The sequence below is a fragment of the Lepisosteus oculatus genome, chromosome 24 (assembly GCF_040954835.1).
Source record: "Lepisosteus oculatus isolate fLepOcu1 chromosome 24, fLepOcu1.hap2, whole genome shotgun sequence".
NCBI classification, from domain to species: Eukaryota; Metazoa; Chordata; class Actinopteri; order Semionotiformes; family Lepisosteidae; genus Lepisosteus; species Lepisosteus oculatus.
In genome coordinates, this window is record NC_090719.1 from 7,097,154 (window position 1) to 7,123,860 (window position 26,707).

At 36.2% G+C, this 26,707-nt stretch overlaps 1 protein-coding gene across 7 annotated transcripts in view; it reads left to right on the plus strand.

The window, feature by feature from the left end:
- Nucleotides 1–6,156: 6,156 nt before the first annotated feature.
- vav2 (vav 2 guanine nucleotide exchange factor) overlaps nucleotides 6,157–26,707 on the plus strand; it is a 197,471-nt gene continuing 176,920 nt past the window's right edge. For 4 of the 7 annotated variants that reach the window (XM_015366982.2, XM_015366988.2, XM_015366984.2 and 1 more), the window contains exon 1: nucleotides 6,158–7,587. In XM_015366982.2, coding sequence (XP_015222468.1) covers nucleotides 7,384–7,587 — 204 coding nt within the window. In that variant the 5' untranslated portion in view covers nucleotides 6,158–7,383. Of the gene's footprint in view, nucleotides 7,588–26,707 lie in introns of all 7 variants that reach the window. The other 3 variants (XM_015366985.2, XM_015366989.2, XM_015366986.2) reach the window with 2 other exon arrangements.

The window sequence follows — 26,707 nt, forward strand, 5'->3', positions numbered from 1 at the left end:
CAGAGGAATTAACGTTTTCCATCAAAGACTCAGCATGTAACCTTATTAGACACAAGGCTCTCATTTAACTCTCATGTTAAAACAGTATTGAAAACATGCTTCCTACAGTTAAGAAATATTGCAAAATGTAGTCAGTTTTTCTCTACTCAAGACACAGAGAAATTAATTCATGCTCTTGTATACAGCAGGTTAGACTACTGCAATGCCATACTATCAGGGAGCACCCATCACTCTTTCAACACCTTACAGCGAATTCAGAATGCAGCAGCTAGAACTGTTATTAGGAGCAGAAAGTACGACCATATCTAATGGAATTTATTAATGTATATAATCCAAGTCGCTCGCTTAGATCACAGAATGCAGGCCTTCTTCATATTCCACGTATTAATAAAAAAGCAGTTGGCAGTAAAGCCTTTAGTTACAGGACCTTTAACTTATGGAACAGTCTACCACCCCATGTTCGGGATGCCGAGTTAATCTCAGTATTCAAATCCAGACTGAAGACCTATTACTTCAGCCTAGCCTACTCACACCTTACATCATAGCCTGCTGCAACCATGGCTGCTGCTGCTGCTGTACAGTACATGCCATTGTGTGTCACTGTGTTGGCTCACCAGGTAGATACATCTGTTCTGACCAAACTGATGCTACATCACTGCCATGGATCCAAGAGGGACATCGTGGACATAGCTATCGTTTAGGAGGATTTTGCTGGTCTACAGAGATCTGCATGGAGTACTGACATACAGAAGACATGCTGGATGGATTAATACCCTTATTCATTTATTCCTTTTTTTAATTATATAATGTTAGCATGCCCAAAGAGGATTTCTCCTTACTAAGGAGTTTTTGGGTCCTCTCTTCCGTTGTCTTCTGTTTTTTTCTGTTCTGTATTCATAACCTATATGGTCACTTGCATTGTTAAGTGCCTTGAACTTGTTGTTAAAGGCATTAGATAAAAATAAATTGAATTTAATTCTTCTTTATTCATACCAATGATTTAGATTCTCGTATAATTAGTAAACTGGTCAAATTTTTGCAGATGATACTAACTTCTGTATTCAACCTTCATTAACACATAGTGGCATTCAAGGTGATGACCAGTCTCTGTGCGAGGCTTTGTGAAGTAAAAATTATTAAATCCCTTTTAAGGATAAAATTTAGGGCATTGATTTATAATGTGTTTACAAGCAATTAATACATTTACTCAATATGTATTTCTTAACATGTAATTAATTTTTATAGTTTCCCTAAAGGTATATTCAGCACTCTTTCAAACACATGTCACATTTAAATTTATAAGTGATTGCAAAATTTAAATATACAAGTACTTTCTTTTCTATACCTTTTAGTTTAACTTTTAGTTGCATTTCATTAAAGAAATGAATAAATTAGAGGCTACTATGATCTAAACATGTTTAATAAAATATTATGTTTTTGTTTGCACAGTGCTTTAATACAAATATTCTGGAGTTCCAGCTTTTCCATAATGTCGTAGTCAGTTTCAAATATCTTTGAAAATATGATGTAGAATACTTTTGGTTATCTACTCTAAATACATCTAAATACATGACTTGCAAATAAATGTGGATTACAAAGTCAAACTGTTGTGTTTTTCTTAAATTTTGATTAGTTAATACACATTCTTGCAATTTGTTTTAGTATCACTAGATGGAGCACGTGTACACCTTATACATTATCTAAATCGCGATAATACCGTAACAGTATACAGTAAGTGCACTGAGCCACAGTTCACCATATACTGTACGTTTGTATCCCTTTTTTTAAATGACTTACTATAGATAGTTTGTCTGGTTTTGTTCACTATTCTGAACTTCATCAACATGAAACTCCTCATGAGGTCAAATAAACGCATTTTTATTATTTTTAGATGTCCTTTAGTTTAAGAATGCTATTTTTGTTCTAGAGGTATTTCCTACTAAGCACATACCTTTGTATTTCTAACTCTGGGGTGAATCTCCATTGGATATATCTTTATCTACAACACTCAAATAAACTCTTTGTGGGATCATTTTCTCAAAATCTGTCTCCAATTAGAAGTGATGCATTACTTAATAACTCCTGTAATCATTTATGTGTAGTTCAATTATATCCCGTATTACATTCATATACTGCTCACAGTAATACTTTCTATACAGTACTTCTTCTATTACTGCCTATTATTAAAGACATATACCAGAAAATGTATTATTATATGTAATTATTGAATTTTTTCACATTAGTGTTGAGTATACTTCAAAATTTCAATGGTAAAAAATGAATATAGGCAGATATTTACATGGTTTAGTAATATTGACTACACTTTCTACTGGAATGAGGCCTGGGCTGGGATGTTAAACAGCTTAATTTGTGTATTTTATTAATGTATTGCCATTTAATACAGTACAGTATGACAGGAATCTACACTCCAGATAGCGTGCAGTGTATGTAGTTCCAAAATGTAAGAAATCAAGTTCTACTCTATTTATAATTATTGACAAGTGCATTAGTTAACCCTGAACCCCCTTTTGTAGCACCTGTACATGAATCCCATTATTTCTGTGTATCATGTGTATTTCTGTAAATAAATAATGTTATAATTTAAATATACATATTTAAACGAAATATTACAAACATTCATTGTTATTTTCCATAACAAAACAGGTATGATTATAATTAAATTGCAGGTATACTAATGTTTACCATCTTTAGACTTTGTATGCTTTATATGCTCCTACTACACTTTTACACGTTTTTTAAGTCAAATACCAGGCTAAACCAAACTGAGTTTAATGAAGGGTTGAATAGTGTAAACCAGTGCTTTAAGCAAATAGCACAGATGTTAAAATATGAATCATTTTCTTAAAAGGAGCATTATTCATTGTATATATGTTTTTTAAATAAATGTATTATACACATGGCTGGAAGAGCTTTGCTTTGTTAAACAAAAAATGATACTTTTACTGATGTTTATACGTACCTATGAGTGCATAAACATGTTTAGAGAAAGACATTCTAGGACATTGAAGGTTTTGTGCAGTTGTCTTTCAAAGAGAGAAGAGTAAAAACTGCTTCAGAGTTCACCACAATTGTTTTTTTCTCCTCTTTACATTTTACTGCCTTTCAAAAGCCAAAGGTTGACAGGTTTAGAACTAGAGGTGTCAGGAGACACAGTCTCCATGGTAGCCAGCCTTGGCAGTTATTAGATGATATGTGCTTTGTGGAAACCTCTGATGTTTACATAGCTGTAACACCTAATCCTATATTAGTACATATCAGGTGCTGCCTGTGCTTAGTGGCCATTAATATTAGGCTTGTATCAGCCTGTCAAACTGGATATTTACTTCTCGAGAGAGGTGACGCCAGTGTTAGGAAAAATGCATTCAGAGATTTTGAAATAGAATGACCTTGTGCTGCTCATCAACTAGAAACTGTTCACAGATGACAAAGAAGACAGAAGTTGTATAATTTGGAAATACTGAGGGGTCTTCAGAAATGAGACTTTAAAAAGTGACTAGGACTGGTTCCATGTACTGTGCTGTTCAGCTTTCTAAGTCAGATGGTTTAGCGGTTCAACATAGCAAACACAACTATTTTTGTAGGACTGTGCTTTAAAGTGAACTAGGCTGCATCCCTTTAACATTGGTTTTGATAGGATAAGCATCATACTTGCATTAAGATACCATTTATAGATACTTTATTGATACCGAAGGGAAATTGAGTAACCATCATGTGTTCAGTAAAAAGTAATATACAGGTATACATATATACACATAGTCATAGTCATGGTCATATACATACATAAATAAATCATATATAGTGTATCTTTAAACATAGAACAAAAACAGAAAACAATGCAAGTTTTTTTGACTAATTTGTGTAAACAATTGTGGCCATGGAATGTTTGTTTTTCCCACTTGCTGTTGCTCCCAAAACAGACCTCTTAAGATCCGTCTCCTGTCTTTCACTGGAGAGTATTGACTTTGTTATTTCTTCCTCTTTGCCTGCCTAGGTAGACAGTCCTAATGGTGTCTGCACTGTCAAACCCTGAAAAATTAGATTCCTATCATTACAATGTTGATTTTTGCTGGCATCCTATTCTGTTAACTTTGCCTGTACTAACTAGGAGCAATATGTTAATGGAAAGAGCCTTTTATTATATAGAGTTTTCAACAAATCTACATTTTTATTCATGGTGGTATGAAATGGTAGAATGCATTCCAGGTATCTACTTTATATGTGTGTGCACAAGGACTAATAATTTAAGAAATGTCCTTATTTTACACCAGAGTCTTTTTACAGGGTTATTTATTTAATTCCACATTTTCACACTGTGAAATCAAATTCAGGCACATTCCCTTTTTGTAAAAGTAGCAATCCAATTTGGCCAAACAAAGATAGGAGTCACTGTTTTGTACATAGCATTGAAAAATAAGAGGAAGTGTCAAGTAAATTCTGTCACTTAACTGATAAGAATATTTATTCACATTCCAACTGTACCCATTACCAGAAGTACCATTGTAGCTTGATAACTTGAAATGTTGAACAACTACAACAGCAATTTTGTAGAGATTCATTAATTAATGAGGCTACATTAAGCTTTAATTAAAAACAATCCTTTCTGTAATACTTTCAGAAGCAATCGTTTAGTATTTCACAAGAGCATAAGAGAGGATAGTTAAACTAGTTCCCAGTGTTTTGTATTCAGAGTCAGAACTACAAGCGCCACAGTTCATTCTGGCACACAAGGCCACATCAGGGGCCTTTCTTTTCTGTAGTGCCAATCAGATTGCGACATATGGAGGAGTATGGACTTCCTCACAGTACTCATGACCAGTCTCCACTCATGATGGATCGCTGCTCAAAAATGTAATGACAAGTAATCATTTCAGAGACAAAGAACTATCCTCTCTGCTAAAAGCAGAGCATTTTCTCATTGGTGGACAGGAGAATAATCTTCCTTCAAAAATAGGTAATAAAGGACCCTTTTTGTGAAAGATACTTCATAACATTTTTATGCATTTTTTACCTTTATCTTACTACAGAACCTGTTGACTAAATTTCTTAGAAACTCATAAATGCCAGAGTAAATGCCAAAGAATTCTGAGAGTTTAGGTGCTGCTACTTATCAAATTCACTGGTATTGCAGATGAAGGCTAAAATACTCCAAACTTGCTTTCAATTTTGACAGTTATTTCTTTAACTTTACAACTTTGAATTGGGAAGATAAATATTATTTAGTTTTTGGCAAGATTAAACCACACTGTTGTTAAATATAATTAACACCTGCCTAAGAAAGTGGGAAATAGACTACAGGTATGTGCCAAAGGATGTCATTGATCTAAACATCAAAATAAAGCTTTGTATATCAATATTTTTAAGCACATTTTAACGCAGGATTATTTAAGAAAAGGCATCCAATTTTATTGAATCACAACTCTTTAAAATATTTTTTTTACATGGATGACCTTGATCTGCACACAAATGTAACCATAAGCACGATAAAGACAATAACTTACAGCTTCATCAAGAATAACTAGAAAACATTATTTTAATTAACATGGGTGAGAGGAAATGGTATTATTATTTTCTTGTTAACGCTGGGCTTTCACAAGTCTAACAAAGACTCGTGAAAGACGGTGGGTTTTATTAAAACCACCGTCTCCTTTTTCCTGGACTTGAATAAATGTTAGATACAGTGTGGAAAGGAATTCCAAATTAACATTTAAAATATCCAATTTAACTACAGTTATTTTACGTTCTATTATAAATCGAGATTTAGCTATAACGAAAAAAATAAATAAGTAGAAAAAACCGTGATGTTCGGTGGACTTAGTTATATATCATATACTGTATTCGGCTTGTGTCCTTAAGATAAAAGGAAGAGCAGCACGTCCGCACTGCTCCCTAGCTCAGATGTATCGTACAGACTGTTAACCTGCACATTACATGCCTTTGAAATCTGTTCTGCTGACGCTACCTGCAGACGTTGAACTAGACCACACAGAGGGCATTCTTTAGCGAACACAAGCCCCATAAACCTGCCAACTTTCTTCTACTTCACTACTCAACTTCTTAAACGCTACACACACTAGCGTGCTCGACCGGAACCCCGTTGTACATTCGCCCCCTCCCTCCTCCTATCAGGCGCGCTCACGCATTCCTGCAAAGGCTGAGATTGAGCAGAGAGGAGTTGAGCGACTGGCCGCTCCAACCCAGGGAACTGTAAAAGGCAGAGAAAGAAAGAAAACAAATAGTTCCCAAGAAAAGTAACTGCACTGAAGTGGACACATGTCGGGCTGAGCATTTTTGCAACTGTGTTTCCCTGTGTCGGTAGAGAAGGGACAAGAGGATTACACTGTTGGGGAGTATCTGTTTTCTCCCGGTGCTTTTCTGTAGTGCGTTTTGGAGTGCAGTGAGGAGCAGTCTGAAGAGGTTGAACGGGGCGATGCAAGAACATTTGTCTGGGTTCCTGTAAAACGAAGAAATACATAATCCAGTCTTTCCCCGGCGTTTGAAATTCCCAACCCTGAATTAATATATCAATTCTGGACTTCAGGTTGAAACTACACAAGAACCCGTATTCCGCTGGAGTGCAAACTGGAGTGAAAGGCAGAAACTGACACTGGAGTCTTCGTCGCACTACATTAAATTTGTTCAGAACAGTATTTGGGATTTGGGCGTTTATGAATGGAGGCTCGCATTCCATTTTTAAATTAAACTTTTAAAAAGCAAATTTTATTTTTCCATTCCCTGTTGGGACGCTCTTTTAAACGTGAATTTGAAGATTTTTTTTCCACTTAAAAGCAAAATGCATGCCTCGTTATTATGATGTACTGTGGAGCTATTGAAGACTATTGTTTTTAAAGAAGACTTACAACAGATTTATTATAATACAATAGAACACGTGGACGTATGTTGTGTGTGGTGTTTAAAAACGAAGGAAGCCGCGTTTGTATATTGAAAGGTTGCCTTCAAGGACATGCTGAAACAAACTTGCTCCATTGAGGTCCACATCACATGAGACACAAGGGCATGGGGTATTCGAGTTTTTAAAAGCGGGGACACTTCAGGGATCTGTTTTAAATATCCTCGTGTTTGCACGTAGAGACATTACAAAGGGTAGTAACAGGCTTTCGCTACTGGACCAGAAGATAATACCGAGGGTAACTTTAGCTAGAACCCTTTACGGGAAATTGGTATGAGGAAACCAACTTTTCAATGTCTGATTTTATAAAGAAGAAAGAATCTCCCTTCTGTTGAGCTCAAAGGATTTATTTCTTGTTTGTTCTGCTGATAGGAATATTCATAGAAAAACCTATAGTGGTCACACCGGTCTGCTCGTCGTACCTTATTTTGGTGGAAGTGTTGTGTTCTGGCAGCATGGAGGAATGGAGACAGTGTGGACGCTGGCTTATAGATTGCAAAGTCTTGCCTCCTAACCACAGAGTCGTATGGCCCACTTCTGCGGTTTTCGACCTGGCACAGACTCTAAGAGATGGGGTGCTGTTGTGTCAGATGCTCCACAATCTCTCCCCTGGATCTGTTGACTTGAAGGAAATCAATTTCAGGCCACAGATGTCACAGGTAAGCAGGATTCCACAGCAAAGCAACGCGAAAGACGTCTTTCTCTCTTTCATTGGGAAGACAATCCAGAGTAATAACCTAAAATACGTTTTAAAATTCCATTCACTTCTAAAATACGTATTTGGGTATGAGGGGATCTCGGATTTAATGTGATACATGTGAGAAAGAACCGTCCAGGAATATCCGTGTTAGCTTTGTAGTAGATACCTTGAAAAAAGTTTGAAACGAAATTGAAAAGTTAATTTAAAAAAGAAAGTTTCCACGCATTTCATTTCAGATGGTGATGAAGCAGGCGATTATTTTAGAACTTAATGATTTAATGTGCAACCGGTTTGCACACTTAAATTTCTCGCATCCAGTATGGGGCACTGGTGAGCAAATTATTTTCCTAGTTTGTAGTGACATGAGATTAATAGGAAGTAGACATCAAAGTACACATTACTATATATACCGTATTATACCCATTTAATTAACACAACAGGGGCTTTCAGTTCCTTGTCAGTTACAGGATACAGGTTTTTCCCTTGTGTAAAATGTTTTCTGCATGCATTCTCCTTTTGGCTTTCACTTTGAGTACAGCTGTTTGTCATTCAGAGGCGCTGAAAGGTGTCTTTTTCATAATAGGAATGAGTACATCTCCGTACAGCACAGAGGACCGTTTAAATGTAGACATATGAACATATTTGCTTTGAGAAATCAGTTTCTGTAGATTTTGATCACCTTTGAATAACCTCAAGGGAGCAAGATCTTGAATCCAAACAGTAAATGTATATATGTTTGTGCGTGTGCCAGATTTAGAGACTGCCAACATTTAGGCCTACTGTCTCATATGCTTTTGGTACTAAAAGTGATGATGTTACCTTACCAGCTGTGAAAACAGTCTAAAAAGATAAAAGAACAATCATCCTTCTTGAGCATTAGACAATGTACTGTGTTCACATTGTTCAAGACTGCTGCTTCTTGGAATTCAAGGAGACTCTAATGTGATGCACTTTAAGATTTGAAAAAGTACAGAAAGGGACAGTGCTGTCCTAATGTTCATGCTTCTTGAGATATTTAAGGGCAAGGGCATATGTAAAAGGTTGAATATAGTGTGGCATTAATAATCATTTGGAAAATTAGGTTTTGGACAAACACAGGGACAAAAATGCTTTGATTTGATCAATCACATAGTGAAATCTATGGATAAACAGTTACTTGAAGAATCATTGGAATTACTCTGAATACATTGCCCTTAGCCAAAAGTGAATCATTTTTAGAGTATGCAGGCTTGTCTTTGGAGGCTGAGATTGGGAGGAATGCATGTTTCATGTGCTACACGTGTCAGTTACAATATAATTGGAGGAAGATGGCTCAATCTTGAGTCAGAAAAACCAAATAATCCTGTCGGGTTTGACAATGCCAATGTAAGGACATTTCTACTGCATCGTGTGAGCAGAGAGAAACCGAAACTTTACATTTCAAGAGAGAACCTGGTCATGTAGCGTCCTGCCAAATGTTGCCAGCTGTAACCTTGAGGAGTGGTAGGCTTAATCAGAGATTGCATCAGCATTGTTGAACATTCTAAGAGGATCTTACTGTAAAAACCTTTGCTACTTTGGTGAACTTATGTTATTAAAGATTGAGAATGTGTTAATCACAATATTATGTTGTGTTGTATACATTTTCTCAGTTACAGGATTTTTTACACTTTTTACAGGATTGAATGTGTATGGTAAATTGGACATTTAGATCACTAGAAAAAAAGCAAAAAAATTAACTGATCCATACTGAAGATAACAATAAATGAATGGGAGGCTCTAATGATCCCTATTCAGTCTCTACTCTTTGGCATGATAAGTCATTGATTGGCATTTCTGTTGCTCAGGAAATAAGGCAGATTCTGACTGTTTTCAATGGATTTTGACTCTGAAGTGTTTTTGCCGTTTCTGGATGAGAACTTTTAACCAGCATTCACTAGCTTTACAAAGGACATCTCTGAAGATACATAGCAGGGATGCATGATGGGATTATTTGATGATTCTAATTGTGTTTGTATCAATAAACGCCTTGGGGAAAGACATTAAAAACAATTGACCTGACAACAGAGGTGGGCAATTATTTATGAATTGACGCGGCTTTTCGCTGATGGTCCTAATCAAATGCAAAATGGTTTCTAAATTAAATTGTAATTTTCACTGTATTGCATAATTAAAATATCCTGGCACCTAATGCACAGGGCAATCAATGCAAATTGAAGCACCTGTTCTGTAGATGCATTGACAAGCCATCTGATTTTAGGATCGGATTTGGTTTATTGATTGCTTTTATTGTGAAATGTTCAGCCTTCGAGCAACATATACCAGAGGTTTGAATGCATCAGAGCTGGGTACAAAATCAGAATTTCCATATATCAACATTATTCTCCACATCTGTTACTTTATCTGTAATTATTTAATCAGTATTATTCAAAGGTATGGAGTACACCTGTTGCTGCAAGGTTTTTGTCAACTTGGGCTTCACAGTATTACAGTGTCATTGTCCTGTGGCAGAAACATTTTCAATATAATGCTGTTGAGTTTTGCCTCATTGAATCAACACATTTTCTTTTGAGATGGTACTTGATTGAATACAAGGACTGACTAAAGGTTTTAATAGCATCATACACTGATGAACCATTTGGGGTGAAAAGAAAGTCAGGTCAGGTGAGATAGGCTCTTTTCAGGTTCGTTACAACAGTGAGAACCAGTTTGGGCAACCCACCCATCCATTTTCTAACTGCTTCATCCAATACAAACAACAGGCACAAGGCAGGATGCACCCTGGTTGGGACACCAGTCCATCACAGGGCACACACAGACACATATATGCACACATTCACACCAGGGCTAGTTTTTGCAGACATTAATTAGCCTATCAGTATGTATTTGGAGTGTTAGGGGAAACCAGAGCACATGGAGGAAGCACATGTGAACACAGGATGAACATACAAACTCCACATAGATGGCACCCCAGGAATTCAACCCCGGGCCTCAGCACTGCGGGGCAGCAATGCTAGCCACTGTACCACTGTGCTGGTTTGGACAATCCTATTTTTATTTTACTGGGGAATAGCAGCAGGAGCATCAGCCCTACTGCATTGCAGATCAGGTGGCAATGTGCTAATTGAATTAAGAGGGAAATTTAGGTTGGCCAGGTTGCATCAACAGTTATACATACAAGACAGTGCCTACACAGTATGGAAAAAACAAAAAAGACAATATAGTGTAAGGAAATGAAGTTTAAAGCATAAAATTTAAATTCAAGAGATGTCATGTTAAAATTGTACAAACCAATAATAATATTCAAAATACGATATTGTGTACAATTGTGGTCATTATGTTACAAAAAATATGTTGGTCCCTTGGAATCAATTAAGAGAAAAGCAACTGCTGTAGATACATTGGCATGTTTATACTATTGTCCTACACTGACAGGCTGAAATTACTGACCTGTTTTAGTCTTGAGTGGAGAAGACAAGTGCATCAATCCAGTGGACGTTTTCAAAATCAGCAGTGAAATACAAACCAGAAGACACCAATGGAAATTACAGGGAAATGCATGTGAAACTGAGAACAAAAGGCACTGCTTTACACAAAGGGTTGTGAGATTGTGGAAGAAATCATGCAGTGATGTTAGCAAAGTCATTTTATTTAAAAAAAAAAGGCTGGATTAGATGCTTAGACTACTAGCTACCAAATGGGCTAGATGTTTTTATATTGTGAAAAATTCTGAATTTGAATCCAAGGAAGTAATGTTAAGGTTATACAACACACCAGTCGGAGCTCACGCGGATACTGTGTGCAATTCAAGATGCTGCTCTACAAAAATACCTGTTACCCTAGAACAAGACGAATAATCAGCATAATTCCTGGTCTAAAGGGAATGCCATGTACAGGGTAAAAAAATAATTTCTTCAGTCCTTAACTTGATAAATGTATTAGTCCTGAAAGCTATTGACAAAACTATCCTAAAGGATTATTTTGTAGTCATCAGTGACATGGGAGCACACAAGCACAACTGGACATTAAAAGAAATTGTGTTTAGCCCTGAGAACAGGAGGAACCTTTTTATACAGGGAGTGGAGAGTGTTGTGAACAAGCTGCCAAGCCGTGTTGTTAAAGCCGATTTCCTGGGGAAGCTTTTAAGAAGTAGCTGAATGAGATCCTTGTGCCCATGAACTACTAGCAACCAAATGAGCATGGTGGATCTTACCGCTTTCTCTCACTCTCAGTAAACTCTTTTTTCTGACATTACCAATAATAAACAGTTTTGTCAGCTTTGTTACTGAGACTAACTAACAGAGCACAAAATAACACTAGCTTAACTGTTGTGTACCAGTATAAGAAATGTATTTCCACTTGCTGCTTCCTATGAACAATCAGGCTCACTATGCCAGTATTCTTAAATCGATCATGTTTATTCTAGTATATTCATTTGTAGACAATGTCTTATATGTTGGTCAAAAGAGCAACTTTCATTGAATGTTTTGCTTCTTGGCACACCTGTTTAAGTTACTGAGTGTCAGCCTGGATCTGCTTTTACTTAGAAGCCTAACAGTGTTTGGTAAGGTAAACGTAACATTACGCTTTTCAAAAATGCTCATGTCCACTGTCATATTGTGTTTATTGATTTATGCTGGATGAACAAAAATTAAATTTGCTGGGGAAACTATCTGGATTAAGTTGAAGCCCCAAACCTTGTAATGTAGCCTACTGATGGAGTTTAACTTCTATAGTCTGTTATGACTGGATTCCTTTTTGATGACAGTTACAGCTGTATCTCTATACCTGTACTTAAAGAGCACTAACCTCTGGCTGGCTCTCCAGAATAGCTTTTTTTGTCTTTCATAATAGAGGGTTTATGCTGACAACTGACAAAGTTTGACACTGGATCTGTTGTTTCATTTTGATCTAGAGTTTTTTCTGTCCTTAAAGAACTAAAATAAAAAAGTTTAGATTATTTAAAGTGAAATTATTCCTCAGCTCCATCCATGTGATAATGTCTTTGTGTCTTATTACCTGAACTGAAGAAAAGTATTTAATGTTCTTTTTCTCAGTCAACTAAATAATTATTTTGTGTAATATCAGAGCTGCTCAATTTTGGCTGAACGGACTGTAATCCTGAATTTATAAACATTAAAATAGGTTGAATGGGTCATGTTCTCTCTTTTATACACAAATTTACTCCTAATCTTTACATTTTTGATTACTTGCCTATTAAATACTTTGTTAGACTTAACTTCTGTTCCTGTTAATACAGGCGTGTAATGGAGCAACTGTTTCTCCAAGCTGTCTGTTGGTTTGTGCTGTGGGTGTGTGGCTTAGAAACCAGTTAGAAAGAGAAAAAGTAGAGGCATTCCCATGAGGCAGAGAGAGTAAAATCTGCTGCAGCTGTGTTCTATCATTCAGGCCATAAAAAGGTTCAGAAAACAGGTCCGCGAGTCTAATCGGCTAGTCGTGAAATTAGACTGGTTTTGGGGATTCAGTCAGACCAAGGAAAAGTTTAGAATTCCTCACAGGGCTGCAGGATGAAGTGGGTTGGCTGTCCCATAAGTTAAAAGGGAAAATTGGGATAGCTATCCCTTAAGATTTTTAGGAAGAAGTGCAGCAAAGCTCTGCTGTCATTTGAAATTAAGTTTACAGGGAAATCTAGTGAGACAAAATGGGTTACAAGACTGTGTGGGAAGACAGGGTTACATCAGGGTTTGTCTGGGCTCAGCCTCTGTTTACAATTCTCCCACTGTTTGTCATGATGGCTTTGTTCAGATTATGGCAAATAGAATGCTGGTACCCTGTAATTGGGGATTCATATCAGTAGGTCCTCCATGCCAGGCTACCAGATTAAGGGGGTGAAAAACACAAGGAATAAAGAAATCGTGCAAATATTTGTTTCTGAATTGTATAGTCCTGTATGCTTTGAAAGCTGTGATAGATGAACTTTAAATACGTTTTTATTTCAAAGCAATCTGGGATTGTACTTTGTTTGATAATGTCCATGTGGTCTTTCAATGGAAAACCCTCTATATCTTTCTCAGATGCTGAGGTGGTTGGAAAGAAGAATTATTCTAGTGGGGACACATCAGCCCAGTTGATGATTTGGGTAAATGTGATCTAGGCAGGTTATCCAGCAACACGGAAAATCCCTGAACAAGAGCATGAAGAGATTCAGTATTATCTTGGCTGAAAAAAGCCAGGGATGGTTAGTTTTTAATTAAATCAATCTCTATATGTAAACATGGGAAGTAGGATATATAGGGATGGTTATTTTTTTAATTAAATCAATCCCTATATGTAAACATGGGAAGAAGAATAACTCCCTATTCATATACTGTAAATATGGCATTAATCGCAACTCCTGCTATCTGTTAATCTTCAATATGTTAGCATGACTTCACATTCTCTTTATGATCAGACAATGGATTTGAGATAGCTGGCTGGTCACCATAAAAGGAAGCAAGGGGTGAATCCAGAATGATTCTTTCATGATGCTTTATAAAGAGGGATATGAACTATAACTGTGTAATGTTGTTTTTCAATACAGCTGTCAATATGCAACCTTTTCACCTTGAAAGCCTGATGGTTGTAATTCATCTAGAACTGATGTATCAGGGTCTTGCTGCATAAAGTCACAGGTGCCAAATAACTGCATTACAGATAAAAAATTAAAAGTTAATCTAAAGCCCTTATTTTCAGCTGTTAGGATGTAAGTATATTTCTGTCTCTGTATCCTGTTACAGCAGGACCAGGTGGAATGGGCTGTAATCCTCTCCAGGGTTTAGGAATATTTTAGCAGCTTAGAGGGACTTCTGGAATTGTCTTATTAAAGGGTTTATAAATTGTTTTGTACAATCCAAGAGTTTTAAACTCCTTATCTTGGAGGCCAGAGATGTATAGTTCTGTATCTACGTACTACAGCTTCCTTAAACAAAAATTTTGAAAGTGGTATATATATATACAGAGTATTATTCCTATATTTGGATCAAGTGACCTATTTTAATGGTCATATAGCTGAAGTTACTGTGTCCAGCTGTTATATAGAATGCTTAATTAGAACTTAGCTGGACTGCAGTGTGTCCAGGGAATTTATATATATATATATTTTAAAAGTGGTTCTTTTTAAAGTAGTTGCCTTCTTATACATAATACAAGATTATCGATCTTAAAATATTAACGTAACGTAAACATGGATATTCTTGTTTCCTGTCCTGAAATTCATGCTTTTCCTTAGTGATTCTTTCTTTTAGTAAGCACTGCAAATCTGGGAACTCTGTCGATAACTTGTATAGGTCTGCTATAGAACTGGACTTCCTGTGTGTGTGGAGTGTAGTGTTGCAGAGATTCTTTATTCTTGTACTTGGCTCCAGGTTTGCTGTTTTTTCTTGATTCCTGTAAAAATATTACCACAGCTTCTCAAATGCACAGGTCTTGTGTATTTGTTTGTTGGATTATTTCCCCTGAAAACACTCTTACAGATTGTTCTCTTTTAAAATCTAAAACTCAGAAACTGCGGTGTCTTTCTCTTTTTCAGTTCTGATTTGCTCTTAAGTCCCTTATGGCCTGTAACGTGCCACTTCTGTCTCATCTAGTCTTTCTGGTTGTTCACTGTGTTGTTTAATCCAGCACTCCTGCCCCCTCCTTCCTTTCCCTGTAGTGATTTGTTTTAGCAGACCCTGCTAGAGGTAATCTTGGTTCAGAATTTCCTTGTATGTTAACCCCAAAATAGCCATTCTAAAACAATGCCAGTGGAAATTATGGCAATGACGTGAGTAATTCTTGCCAGGAGGGGTGAGTGATGGGCTAGGAGATGCTGAAGAGTGACTGTATCAGACATTATGAAAAAAGAGGGTTATATGGTCTTTAAAAAATGAACAGGAGTTTTCATCTGGACTATATGTTATGTGATATTAACAGGGACAAGTCTAGATATGAGGGATTACTTTTTCAGAGCATGATACACAGCTCTCACTCAATACCCAGACAAAATGCTAGTGGAGACTGGGACATTTTATTTCTGCTCAAAGGGAGTGTTGACTTCAGCTCACTATTTTGGCACAGCCTTGTTTCAAGAGAAGTTGCAATCTCACTTGAAGCTTAAAAAGATAGCTATGTATGTTAATGAAGAACTTTGTTAGTAAATTATCTTGGCCAGAAGTGATATCAAACTGCAACTCACACCTGGCAACCCACTGAAGCTCAGCAGGTGTGAGCCTGGTCAGTACCTGGATGGGAGACCTCCTGGGGAAAAACTAAGGTTGCTGCTGGAAGAGGTGTTAGTGGGGCCAGCAGGGTGCGTTCACCCTGCGGTCCATGTGGGTCTTAATGCCCCAGAATAGTGACAGGGACACTGTACTGTAAACAGGTGCCGTCCTTCGGATGAGACGTAAATCCGAGGTCCTGACTCTCTGTGGTCATTAAAAATCCCATGGCGTTTCTCGAAAAAAGTAGGGGTGTAACCCCGGCATCCTGACCAAATTTCCCATTGGCCCTTACCAATCATGGCCTTCTGATAATCCCCATCTATGAATTGGCTTCATTACTTTGCTCTCCTCCCTACTGACAGCTGATGTGTGGTGAGCGTTCTGGTACACTATGGCTGCCGTCGCATCATCCAGGTGGGGGTTATACATTGGTGGTGGTGGAGGGGAGTCCCTATTACCTGTAAAGCGCTTTGAGTGGACTGTCCAGAAAAGCGCTATATAAGTGTAAGCAATTATTAATTATTATTATTATCTTCTGTTTTGTGGAGTATAACCAAGAGAAATTCAGTGGTCATAGAGAGTGTCAGTGGACCCAATGGTAGTGCAGTGTTGTCTTGAAAAGACTGGTTCTTCTTAAGGTTTATTTCATAGGGCCTGAGGCAGCAGAGCCACCTGTGGAAACTAAGTACTGCTAGAGAGAACCTCAAACCCTTCCCCACAGGCCTAGATCTTAGTGTTGAAGAATTGTACTTGTTTGAGTAGTTGAGCATTTTTTATGTTAACTTATGCATGTCTTGATTTAGATTTTTAGTTTTATGATTTGACTTGGTTTTATGTGATGTGCTACAACAGACTGTACATTTAGGGATCTATTGACTATAATATTGATCAAACAGAATCACATGGTTAACTCTAAGAAAAGGAGTTTTGGTAGTGCTGGAATAAACAGCAAAGAAAATGCTAAATGATCTCTATGGTTTTAAAATAGGATGTCAAATCCCAGTGCTTTATTCAAATAAATGGATTGGAGTTATATTACTGGTGTGTTTTTCTTTCATTAGTAAGGGTGGGCTGATGGCTGATGGGTTGATTTACATTTTCTGTGGAAATTGATTTGCTAATGTTAACAATGTGTTTAAAATTATTAAACAGTGAGGCTGTGCAGTTTTGCTATGAAATGACAAAAACAATTAAATGACAATTATACTAGTCATTTCTGTCATGGATAGAATCATAGTCAAGTAAGAAAATACCATGCAGTTTCTCTGCTGACAAAATTATTCTTGATTAAAAATTGTGGAACAGTCCACACTATTAATATTAATTAAACAGTATTGAATCAATGTCTTAGGTTGGATTGTTGTTGGATTGAGCTGGTTGTTTTTTTTAAGACAATCTTAAATTTTGTAACTTTATTTTTTATAATTGTTACAGATCATAATCTTCATATCATTTTTTAAAAAGTGTGATTACACCTATAACTTTTGGGAAACTGTGTCCTTCCTTTTTTAATTCACATTTTACTGTAATTCAAAACTAGTATTTTATCTTTGGAACTTATCATTCTTATCAGTTTGATTTTAATCTGTTTTCCTTTCAATGCAATAAACTATTTCAGTAGGGACTTTCCTACTGTTACATGTGTCCTCTAAGAGGAAGTTGAAAATACTGTCAAGTATATCATATTGTTTTACAGTAACTGGCAACTTAACATGTGCAGATTGAGCAATGTGCCTGATAACATCTTTTTCATGTTATGATTTAACTTTCAATGTTGGTTTAATAGGAAAGTACTTCTGATGTATATTAGGTATTTTCTAATAGCAGATAACTTGAGTAATAAAGTAGAGATCTTTCTTTTAGACATGCTGCCTCATTCTGTCTTGGATATCATGGACCAGACCAAATCTTAATCACTTTTATGACCACACAAGCATTTCTTCCCAAGAAGACATGCTACTTCAATGGAAAACTGGGCATAAGCGTGGAAAAGATCCATTGTGAAGGAACATGTAGCCTCCTGACATGAAAGAATTCAGGAGCACCTCTGATTTAGATTATGGAAGTGCACAGTCTGATGACTCGTCTCAATACCACTGAGGTGTGATATTGATGAGAAACTGGCTGTATAGTTCACAGCTTACTTCTAAACCCTGTGCTCTAGTGAATATATAGCATGCAATGAAGGCTTAGTCATAGGGCCATTAGAAACTATCCAGAGCCTTTTCCTTTTTTTTGTTTTGTGAATCAAATAATAGGAATATTGGCCAAAGCTCTTGTCAACCAGGAATAGGGAACCTATTAAACTAATCAGATCAAGACAATGCTACACTGCCTTCATATTCCTCCTCCTTTTACATGGCTTTATTTTAATGTGGACAGTACAACAGCACCAAGTCTATCTTGTCAAGCAATTAGTCTGGAGCTGAGCATATTATGCAGGTCAAGGGAAATCTGCAAGAGAGGGGAAGATTTGTAGTCTGTAAGATTTATAGTATTTATATCATGAAGATGATTTATTTAGCCTCCTGTGACTCATTGCATAAAAGTGCTTCTCATGCAGTTCAATAACTTAGGCCCTTTGTTAAGGTCCTGAAAATAGTTTTATTTACTGTATATGTAGAATCACTGTCAATATACAGTGGCACAACTGCTGTTTTAGAATGAGAACAGTTTTATTGCTAAATAAATTTCCCTAACCCAATTGAGTTTAATATTATAAGGATAAAATGTTTATATCTTTATAGATTAAGACTATGTAGTTGGAGTATTGTACCCTGCGGCTGTAACATTACAGTGAAGGGCCAATAGGAATTTCAGTGTGTAGTGTCAAAATTTGAAAATTCTAAGATAATGCAAATTTAAGATTTAGGGCATTGTGTTTCTTTGTCTTTCCTATAAGCCCATTTATGTCTTTAAATAGTTATAGTAATGCTTTGATCTTGTGAGGGCAGCATGGAATTGAGACTAGGCTACTAGTCTCATGGTTATGAGTTCAAGCCCTTCATTTAAGGTTGATTTCACCAGTCCAGCTAGGTATGTAAATGCATATAAGCATTGCTGGAGTTGCTGGGGGAAGGTTATTTTTGGTCTTATTTAGCAGATCAGTTTTAAAAAAAACATTTTGTGCTCATTTTCAAATGGATTCTGAGGCTTACAGTCATTATAAGAATAATGTAGTGCTTTAGAATCTTCCATATTCTCTAACAGGTGAAACAGCTAAGTTCTTCAGTCAGACACTGGTATTAATAATTAATTTTATTCTAAATCAATGGTTTTGAACCCTGGTCCTAGAAGGCTCAAGATCCAAGTTAGTCAAGTTAGTTTGTATAGGTTATTCTAAATTGCCTGTTATTTAAAGATTAGGAACCCTTGCAAGTTACTGATCAATTAAGCAAGTAATGTGTTGAATTAAGGAAACCCTAGTCCCCAAGCCATGAATAGTGATGTAATATTTCTTACAAATGATCTCTAAATTGCTTAATTGAACATACCACTGGTTTAATTGATAAGTTTAATTTGTCCATGGCTTTCAAAATTAATGATTTAATGGTTACCTGTGCAACCTAATGGGCTGAGGCTCTGAGATAGGGAGATCCCTGCTCCAGATTAATGCATGCAGGTGTTATGGATTTCTTCATTAATTAATATGGTAATTATATCTACTATTACATTCTAATACATTCTTGTTGTAGTCTGCCATTTCAGATAAGCCTATTCTGAGCAAATGTTTTATTGTAGAAGATTATCATGGAAATGTTCATTTTTAAATGTACCTCCAGTTCACCAGAGTTCGGTGTCTGAGACACTGGTAGGTACTTTTCTATTAACTGCTGATTGAGATTTGAGCAAAATAGCAAAATAGTTTCACTCAAGTTATCCAAGCTTAGTTCATTAGTATAATTAAGAATTAAATTAAATTAAAATAAATTTCCCTTAGGGGACAATAAAGCTTGAATTCAATTTAATTATGAACAGTTAGAGCCAAGGGATTTGTGGATCTTGATAACTTGAATCAATAAAATAATTGGTAGAATTATTCTTGTTTAATGACAGATTGTTCTTGAAATAAAGGTCAAAACCATTACTGATAAGGTACAAATGTGAAATGGGTCTCCCAAATATTGGAGACTGGCAGCTTTTTTTAGAATATTCCTTTAGCACATTTTCTTCGTGTTCAATTGATGCAGCATTTCAAGTTCAAGTTCAAGTTTATTGTCATTATACTCATATACAGGTATATGGTATAACGAAATGCTATTTAGCTAGCTCTTGGACAATAAGTAGTAAAAAGAAAAAAACAACAATACAATTGTATAACAAAAGAAAGACAGGGACAACAGCCAGTGTGCAAAAAAACAACAGCCAATGTGCAAAAACAACAACAGGCAATGTGCAGAACAACAAAAAGGTAACAGGTTATGTGCAAAACATGCTTTAACATAATGAAATAAAGGGAAAGGAATTATGGGGAGGGAGCTTTTGACATGTATGGTTGAGGTAGATTTTCAATGTGTTTTTGAGTTTTTGGAAGAAAGAAGGCACTGCGAGGTTCAGATCATAGGTGAGAGGTGAGGTGAGAGTGAGAGAGGCTGGGAGTTTAATAGTTTGATAGTGTGGGGGTAAAAACTGGCTCTGAGTCTGGTAGTCCGGGCCCGAATGCTCCGGTACCGTTTTCCACATGGTAGCGGATCATATAGTCTGTAGCCTAGCCTATTTAAGCCTAGCCTGGCAGATATTACCTGCCAAGATATAAAAACATTTACGTAGCTGCTTATTTAAAATTCCATGTGAATTATGTAGTTTGCTGGCCTACTGGGAGAGTTCTACAGAATGTTGTGTGACGCAGCTTCGCGCCGATGTGTCTTTAACCTTTCCATGGCTGCCTATTTGCAATGTTGCTTGTGAATTCAGTTTTTCTGCATGTAGAAGCTTTTATGAGAATCTGACCCTCCTCCTTCCTCCACTGGTAAGTTCTTCAGCTCAGCTCAAGATACAATGCCTCCTTCCTGCTCAGCAGAGACAAAGCAAAGTTGCATAATCCCTCTGTCCGCCAGACACAGTTAAACATCTGGAATATGAAGGAAAAGTTCAGAGGGCAGCCGAAAGAGCTAAACAATGGCATGAAGAAAATGTGCTTGTGTATTTTCTGTAAATACAAGGCCACTTTTGGCAAAATCAGATGGATTTCTGTTGCCTTAGGACATCAGCTGTTACAAGTTAAAAATGTGTAGCACTGTAACAAGGCTACTGTGAGGTCCATTCTTACCTTCTGGCTTTGGTTTGCAAACCCATGAATTTCAAAGACTTTCAGACTTTATCATGGTGGTGTTCTGCTAATGTAAGTTTAAGATTATTTGTTATATAATTCAGCTACCAAATTTTTCCAATTATTTGTGAATTTCTTTTTTTTTCCACTTAATGCAATGGATTCTTTAATTCTGACTTTAGAACTACAAATCAAAAGGAAGCTCAAGAAACACATTTTAAGCAAAGGTAAAAGAATAAATGTATATATGCAAATTATTATTAATTTGCTTAGCAGGGGCCCTTTTCCTGGGCACCTTAAACTGTATAAAATAATACAGAAAGTTACTACAAAAATAAATCTTTACGTTAACAATCAAGTAGAACAATAAGTAAAAAATACAAAATGATAAAAATGTGTGAGAGGCACATGTTAGAAGTGCAATGCTAGTGCAATACAGAAGACAGTCAAGAAGACAACTGACAAGGAAGGACATAAGAAAATCAGTCTTACAGTAAAGCAGGTACAATTAAGAAGATTGCAGTATCGATACGTGGTAAATGTTCATAAAGGTGTAAGACAGATCAATGGTGTTGTCTAAACAGGTCTTAAGGAGCACCAAAAGGTGATCAGCATATAAGTGTTGAGTCCGTATATGAGAATACAGTAGATGTCTTTGTATTGTAGATAATTAAACAAGAAATATGTGGAGTATATGAAATCATATGCAATTAAATTTCTGTTAAACTTTGCTAATCTGCCTACTGGTAGAAGAAATAAAATTCAAATTTCTGCATTTACTTCTTAATGTTTTCATGTCCATTTTCAACAAAAGATGTGAATTTCACATCTACTACATGACAGTTTTGAAATGGTCTTTTACGAGTTCTTATACGTGTTCATAAGCAGGTGCAGTTCCAAATTAAATAGACTTTCTTTTTGAAGGTGTTTAATTGATGCTTTCTGATATTATGAGAAAAAGAATATTCTGAAAATACAATATGTTAAAAGTTGTTGTGACTTTAAATAATACGGCCTCTCAATGAAGAATTTTAGTTGGTTTAGTGCACGATTTGAGAGTGAATAGTTAATTGTGTAAGCCCAGAATCGGTATAGAAAGTTTGAAGTTAGTTGAGTTTTGTTTTGACTATCAGTCCCTTATGTAGCACTGAGATATTTTGAAATGATATTGTAATGCACTACCCCACCACTAATGTTGGAACATTTTAAGGGTTTTGCATTTATTTAGAAGACTGCTATTTTGGTCAAATTCCAAGGTTGAGAAAAGTTAAGTCTCTGTGTCATATATATTCTCATTTTAGCCTACTTTTTCATGATATATTGGGTCAGCTCCAAGAAAAGAAAAAAAATCCCTGATGTATATCACATTTATCCATCCAGTTCTGGCTTTTTCTAGACCTCCTAACCTCTAAATCTTAATCTAGCAGTCTTTTTGGTTTCCTGAATTTGTAACACTGCAGACAAGCATAACAACCCACACAAACATGATCATGGATTGTTGTTTTCATCTGCATTATTTTGTTATATTCCATTTCCCACTGTACACCACAGGACATCTTTCACAAAGTTTTAGTGGATTTAGTGTATAATCCATGTTTTACAGCAGAACACATGGGCCTTGCATAGCCTTAGTGCAGTCTAACTAGATGATGTAGTGCTGGATTCCCAAGATTTATGTTTTCAGACCGAAGCTGTTCATCATCTTTGGAATATGTCAAGAGACTGTTCTCCCCAAGAAAGCTCTCAGGTTTGTCTCTTTTTTCATCATGGCTTCAGAAGTCCCAAGGTCACAACCAGCAGAGGGGGGAGCCATGCAGAGGAATAAAGATACTGGCAACCCATTGTGAGTGGTCTAAGCAGAGAGTGGTATAAGATTTAGTATGCATTGGAATGTCTTTGGGTTTCCCGAACAGTGTTCTCTTTATATGACCCATAGTACACAAACATACAACTGCATGTTTCACTATACATATAGTAAAATCCTTTTCTTTATTCTTAGAAGCACACACTGCCCTGATGATGCATTATTATTTTGACACTGCTGGCTCACATACCATTTTGATTTGGTTGTAACATGTATTTCTTCACAGTAATACTTTAATTGTTGCAGGAACATGCTTTAAAACTTCTAGTTTTACTTGTCAGTTTATTGTATTTGTAATAATGTAGAGCAGCTAAAAGTATTGCTATAAATGTCCTTGATGTAGAAATATTCGATGACAAAATCTGGGAATTAAGCATATCTTAAATCTGCAGCAAAATGCCAGGGTATTACAGAATTGCGACAGACATAGTTAGTGCAAGGTAATTTGTCCTACAGCACAGCAAATTGTTTCTATTTTGTTTTCTGTCCATTGGCTTACCTAGGCACATTCCTGCTCACCATGCACTGTGTTCTACATCTATCCAATAATAAAGAAACATTCCTTATGTTTAACGTAAGAGCATAGAGGTTATAAATGAGAGGAGTCCATTTGGCCCATCTGGCCCGTTTAGCAGTTTATTGATCCAAGACTTTCATCCAGCTGTTTCCTGAAGGAAGCCAGAGTATCGGCTTCAACAATGTGGCTGCATACCTTGTTCCATAATTCCATAACCCTTCGGGTAATGAAAATCTTCCTGTTCCTGGTCTTAAATGCATGTAGTATTAATTTGTGTCCTCAGGTTTGTGTGTCACTGTTCATTCTGACAAAGTTCGCTTTGAGGCTTTTGAACGCCCTTATCAAGTCTCCATTTCTTCTGCTCAAGACTAACAGGGTTCAGTTTTCTCAGCCCGTCAGTGCATGATTTTTCCTTAATCCAGGAATGTGTCTGGTTCTTCTTTATGGACTGATTACAGAGCAGCAGGACTTTTTTGCAGCTTTGTCTAGTGTATAACACAATTCTAACAACATCACTTGAATTGAATTCAACATGTTTGGCTATATAGTTTCAGATATATGCATTACACTTTCATAATAATAACACTTACATTTCCGAAGAGTTTTTCTGGACACTCCAGTCAAAGCTCTTTACAGGTAAGGGGGACTCCCCTCCACAACCACAAGTGTGTAGACCCACCTGGATGATGTGGCATATGCTATATCCTGATACATCTCCAGATTGTATATCTGCCCTCTCCATGTTTTTTGGCCTCATTCAACTCACTCAAAACGTTTTGCGGATCATGTATTCACAATGGTACATAAAATGCCAAAGCTGTTCATTGTTTTTTTTTATTACTTTCCCATTCTGATAGCTTTGTTCAAAGAATTATGCTCGATTCAAAGAGTAAAATTTTAATTAAAGCCTAATTTAAGGTAGGGAAGGTTCTGTCAAAACAAGTTTCTTGTATAATCTAAGCCTGGATAATGCCATTTATTGATCTCCCTGCTTGTTACATATTCATTGGCTGCAGGGGACTGTTTAATTGGGAACACAGAGAGTTGCTATTCATTATGTTGTTGATAGATTTGACAGTCTTGATATGGGATTATACCCACAAGAATCATCTCAAAAGCCTAGACTAGGTCTCTTATATATTTGCAGGGCTTCATAATTAAAGGTACTAACACATATTTCTGAAAATTAAGTCATGAAAATTACAGTTTTCAAACTCATTTTTTAGGTTATTTTAAAATATGGATTAAGTATACATACTTATACTTAATATAAGTAAGGCTACAAATTACAGAAGGCCATTTGACAGATCTAGAAGGTTTACTTTTCTTCTATACTGTCCATACAATTTTTAATTAAACAACTTAATAGTTTTTCATTTTATCAATTTGCAATTGTCAATTTCCTGAGTTATAAATGGGAGGCAAATTAAATGCACCTGCATGATAAGACTGTGTCACTCCTGGACTAGAGTTGTTATTTTTTTATTTTATATGTCTAACTACAACTTAATTTATACTTTTATTTTTTTGTATAACAAGTGTGTTTTCCAAATCAAAAGGAAATTGTCCCATTATTTCCCACTCTGTTCTTTGTACCTAGACACACTATCAGAACATTTACTGATTATTCTTGGTTATCAGTGCTCAAGAGCAAATAATAAAGGGAGAGTTTCAGAATTTCATGATCTCTGATCTCATCTCCTCACTATCTCTAGTCTTGGTACATTTGTTTTCTTTTACCTGGACTGCATCAAAGTATTGGCACAGCCTCAACAATTAGTACTGATTGCTAAAGCAGTGCCGTGATTTTTAATTTCCAAACCTGAATGAGTGCAGTAGGACTTTTCAAACTAAATTAAACAAAGACTGCGCAAAAAGGCCCAAGTAAAGACTCCAATATTATAAGGGAATTGGTGTTATATTCCTTAAAAAGGCATCCACTAAGATGAAATTGTAAGTGATTGCACCTTTGTCCAAGAGGTACTGATCTCAGAACTATCAGAACTACCTTTATCAGTGCCAACATCTTAATTTGTGTGGGTCTTGTCCAGTTCACTGAGTTCACAAAAACGTTTACCTGATTTGTTGCAGACAGTATACAGTAGTTTGCCACCAGAACATTTTCTTGTACCAGAATCCACATTTCTTTGCCTTTTTATTTCATGTTTTGGTTCTCTTAGCACTTACCTCCTTACCCCTTCAGCCAACCTCTCACTCGCATACTACTTTTGTTCCCAGAGCAAAATTAAAACCTTCTTACTGGAAGTTCCAAGTTGTGTTTATATATTTATGTTGCTCAACAGTGAGCCAGTGAACCAATTAACTCTGTAAGGGAAAGGAGCTCAGGCATTGCTGTTGTATACCCATAAATTTTAATGTCCTTCTCTATAGCTTCCTAGTATGAACTCGACATGGCACTTAGCATTTAATTTTAGGTTTTGTGCTAAATTTTGTATGTTTATTCTTGAGGTGAAGTTTTCATGTTTGGCATTTTGGGCAGAAGGATTTTTACTGTGATTGATTCAAGACATCTGTGGAATTAAAATAATTTGACTTTGTCAAAGTAAAAATAACTACTTACACAGGGCACCCACTGCATGTGTTAAAGCAGTGCAAGTGCTCTCACACTTTTTAATATTTTTAACATTTTTCCTCCTGCCTAAGTCATTGTCATGTAATAGAAGAGAATTGAAATGTTACATGTTTGCTTGGAAGCACGGCTCAGTTGATGTATGGGGTTGTAATAAATTAGTGATAAGAATCACTGAAGTCATTGCATGCAAAATGAAGAAAATCCATCATCTGATGTTACCATTAGATACTGTATTCCTCCTTGAGCAAAAATGAGTTTCTTAAAGTGAATAAGGAGATGCCATCAAAGCAAGATGTTAATGGATACTCAGGAGAGTTGTTGTATTGTTCTGTTCAGCTGTAACAGCATGTCATGAAGAAAATACTATTCCTCATAACTGTAAGATTATCAGACATTCCAATGTGTGTTGAGATGATGCTGGTAGGTTTCATTATTTGTAAAAATAGAAATGAGTTTCAGTTTCAACTTTCGGGTTTTCTTTTTACTACATGTATAGTATAAACTACCTTTACGTGCCTTTATTTAAACTATTACAATTAATGGAGTAAAAGCAACAGGAATGTCATTGAAAAAGAGAAAAAAAAGACACAGATTATGCACAAAATCCAAAGCTGACATCCTTAAGAAAGAGTTGTAAGGTTAAAGAAGCTGCAATTAAA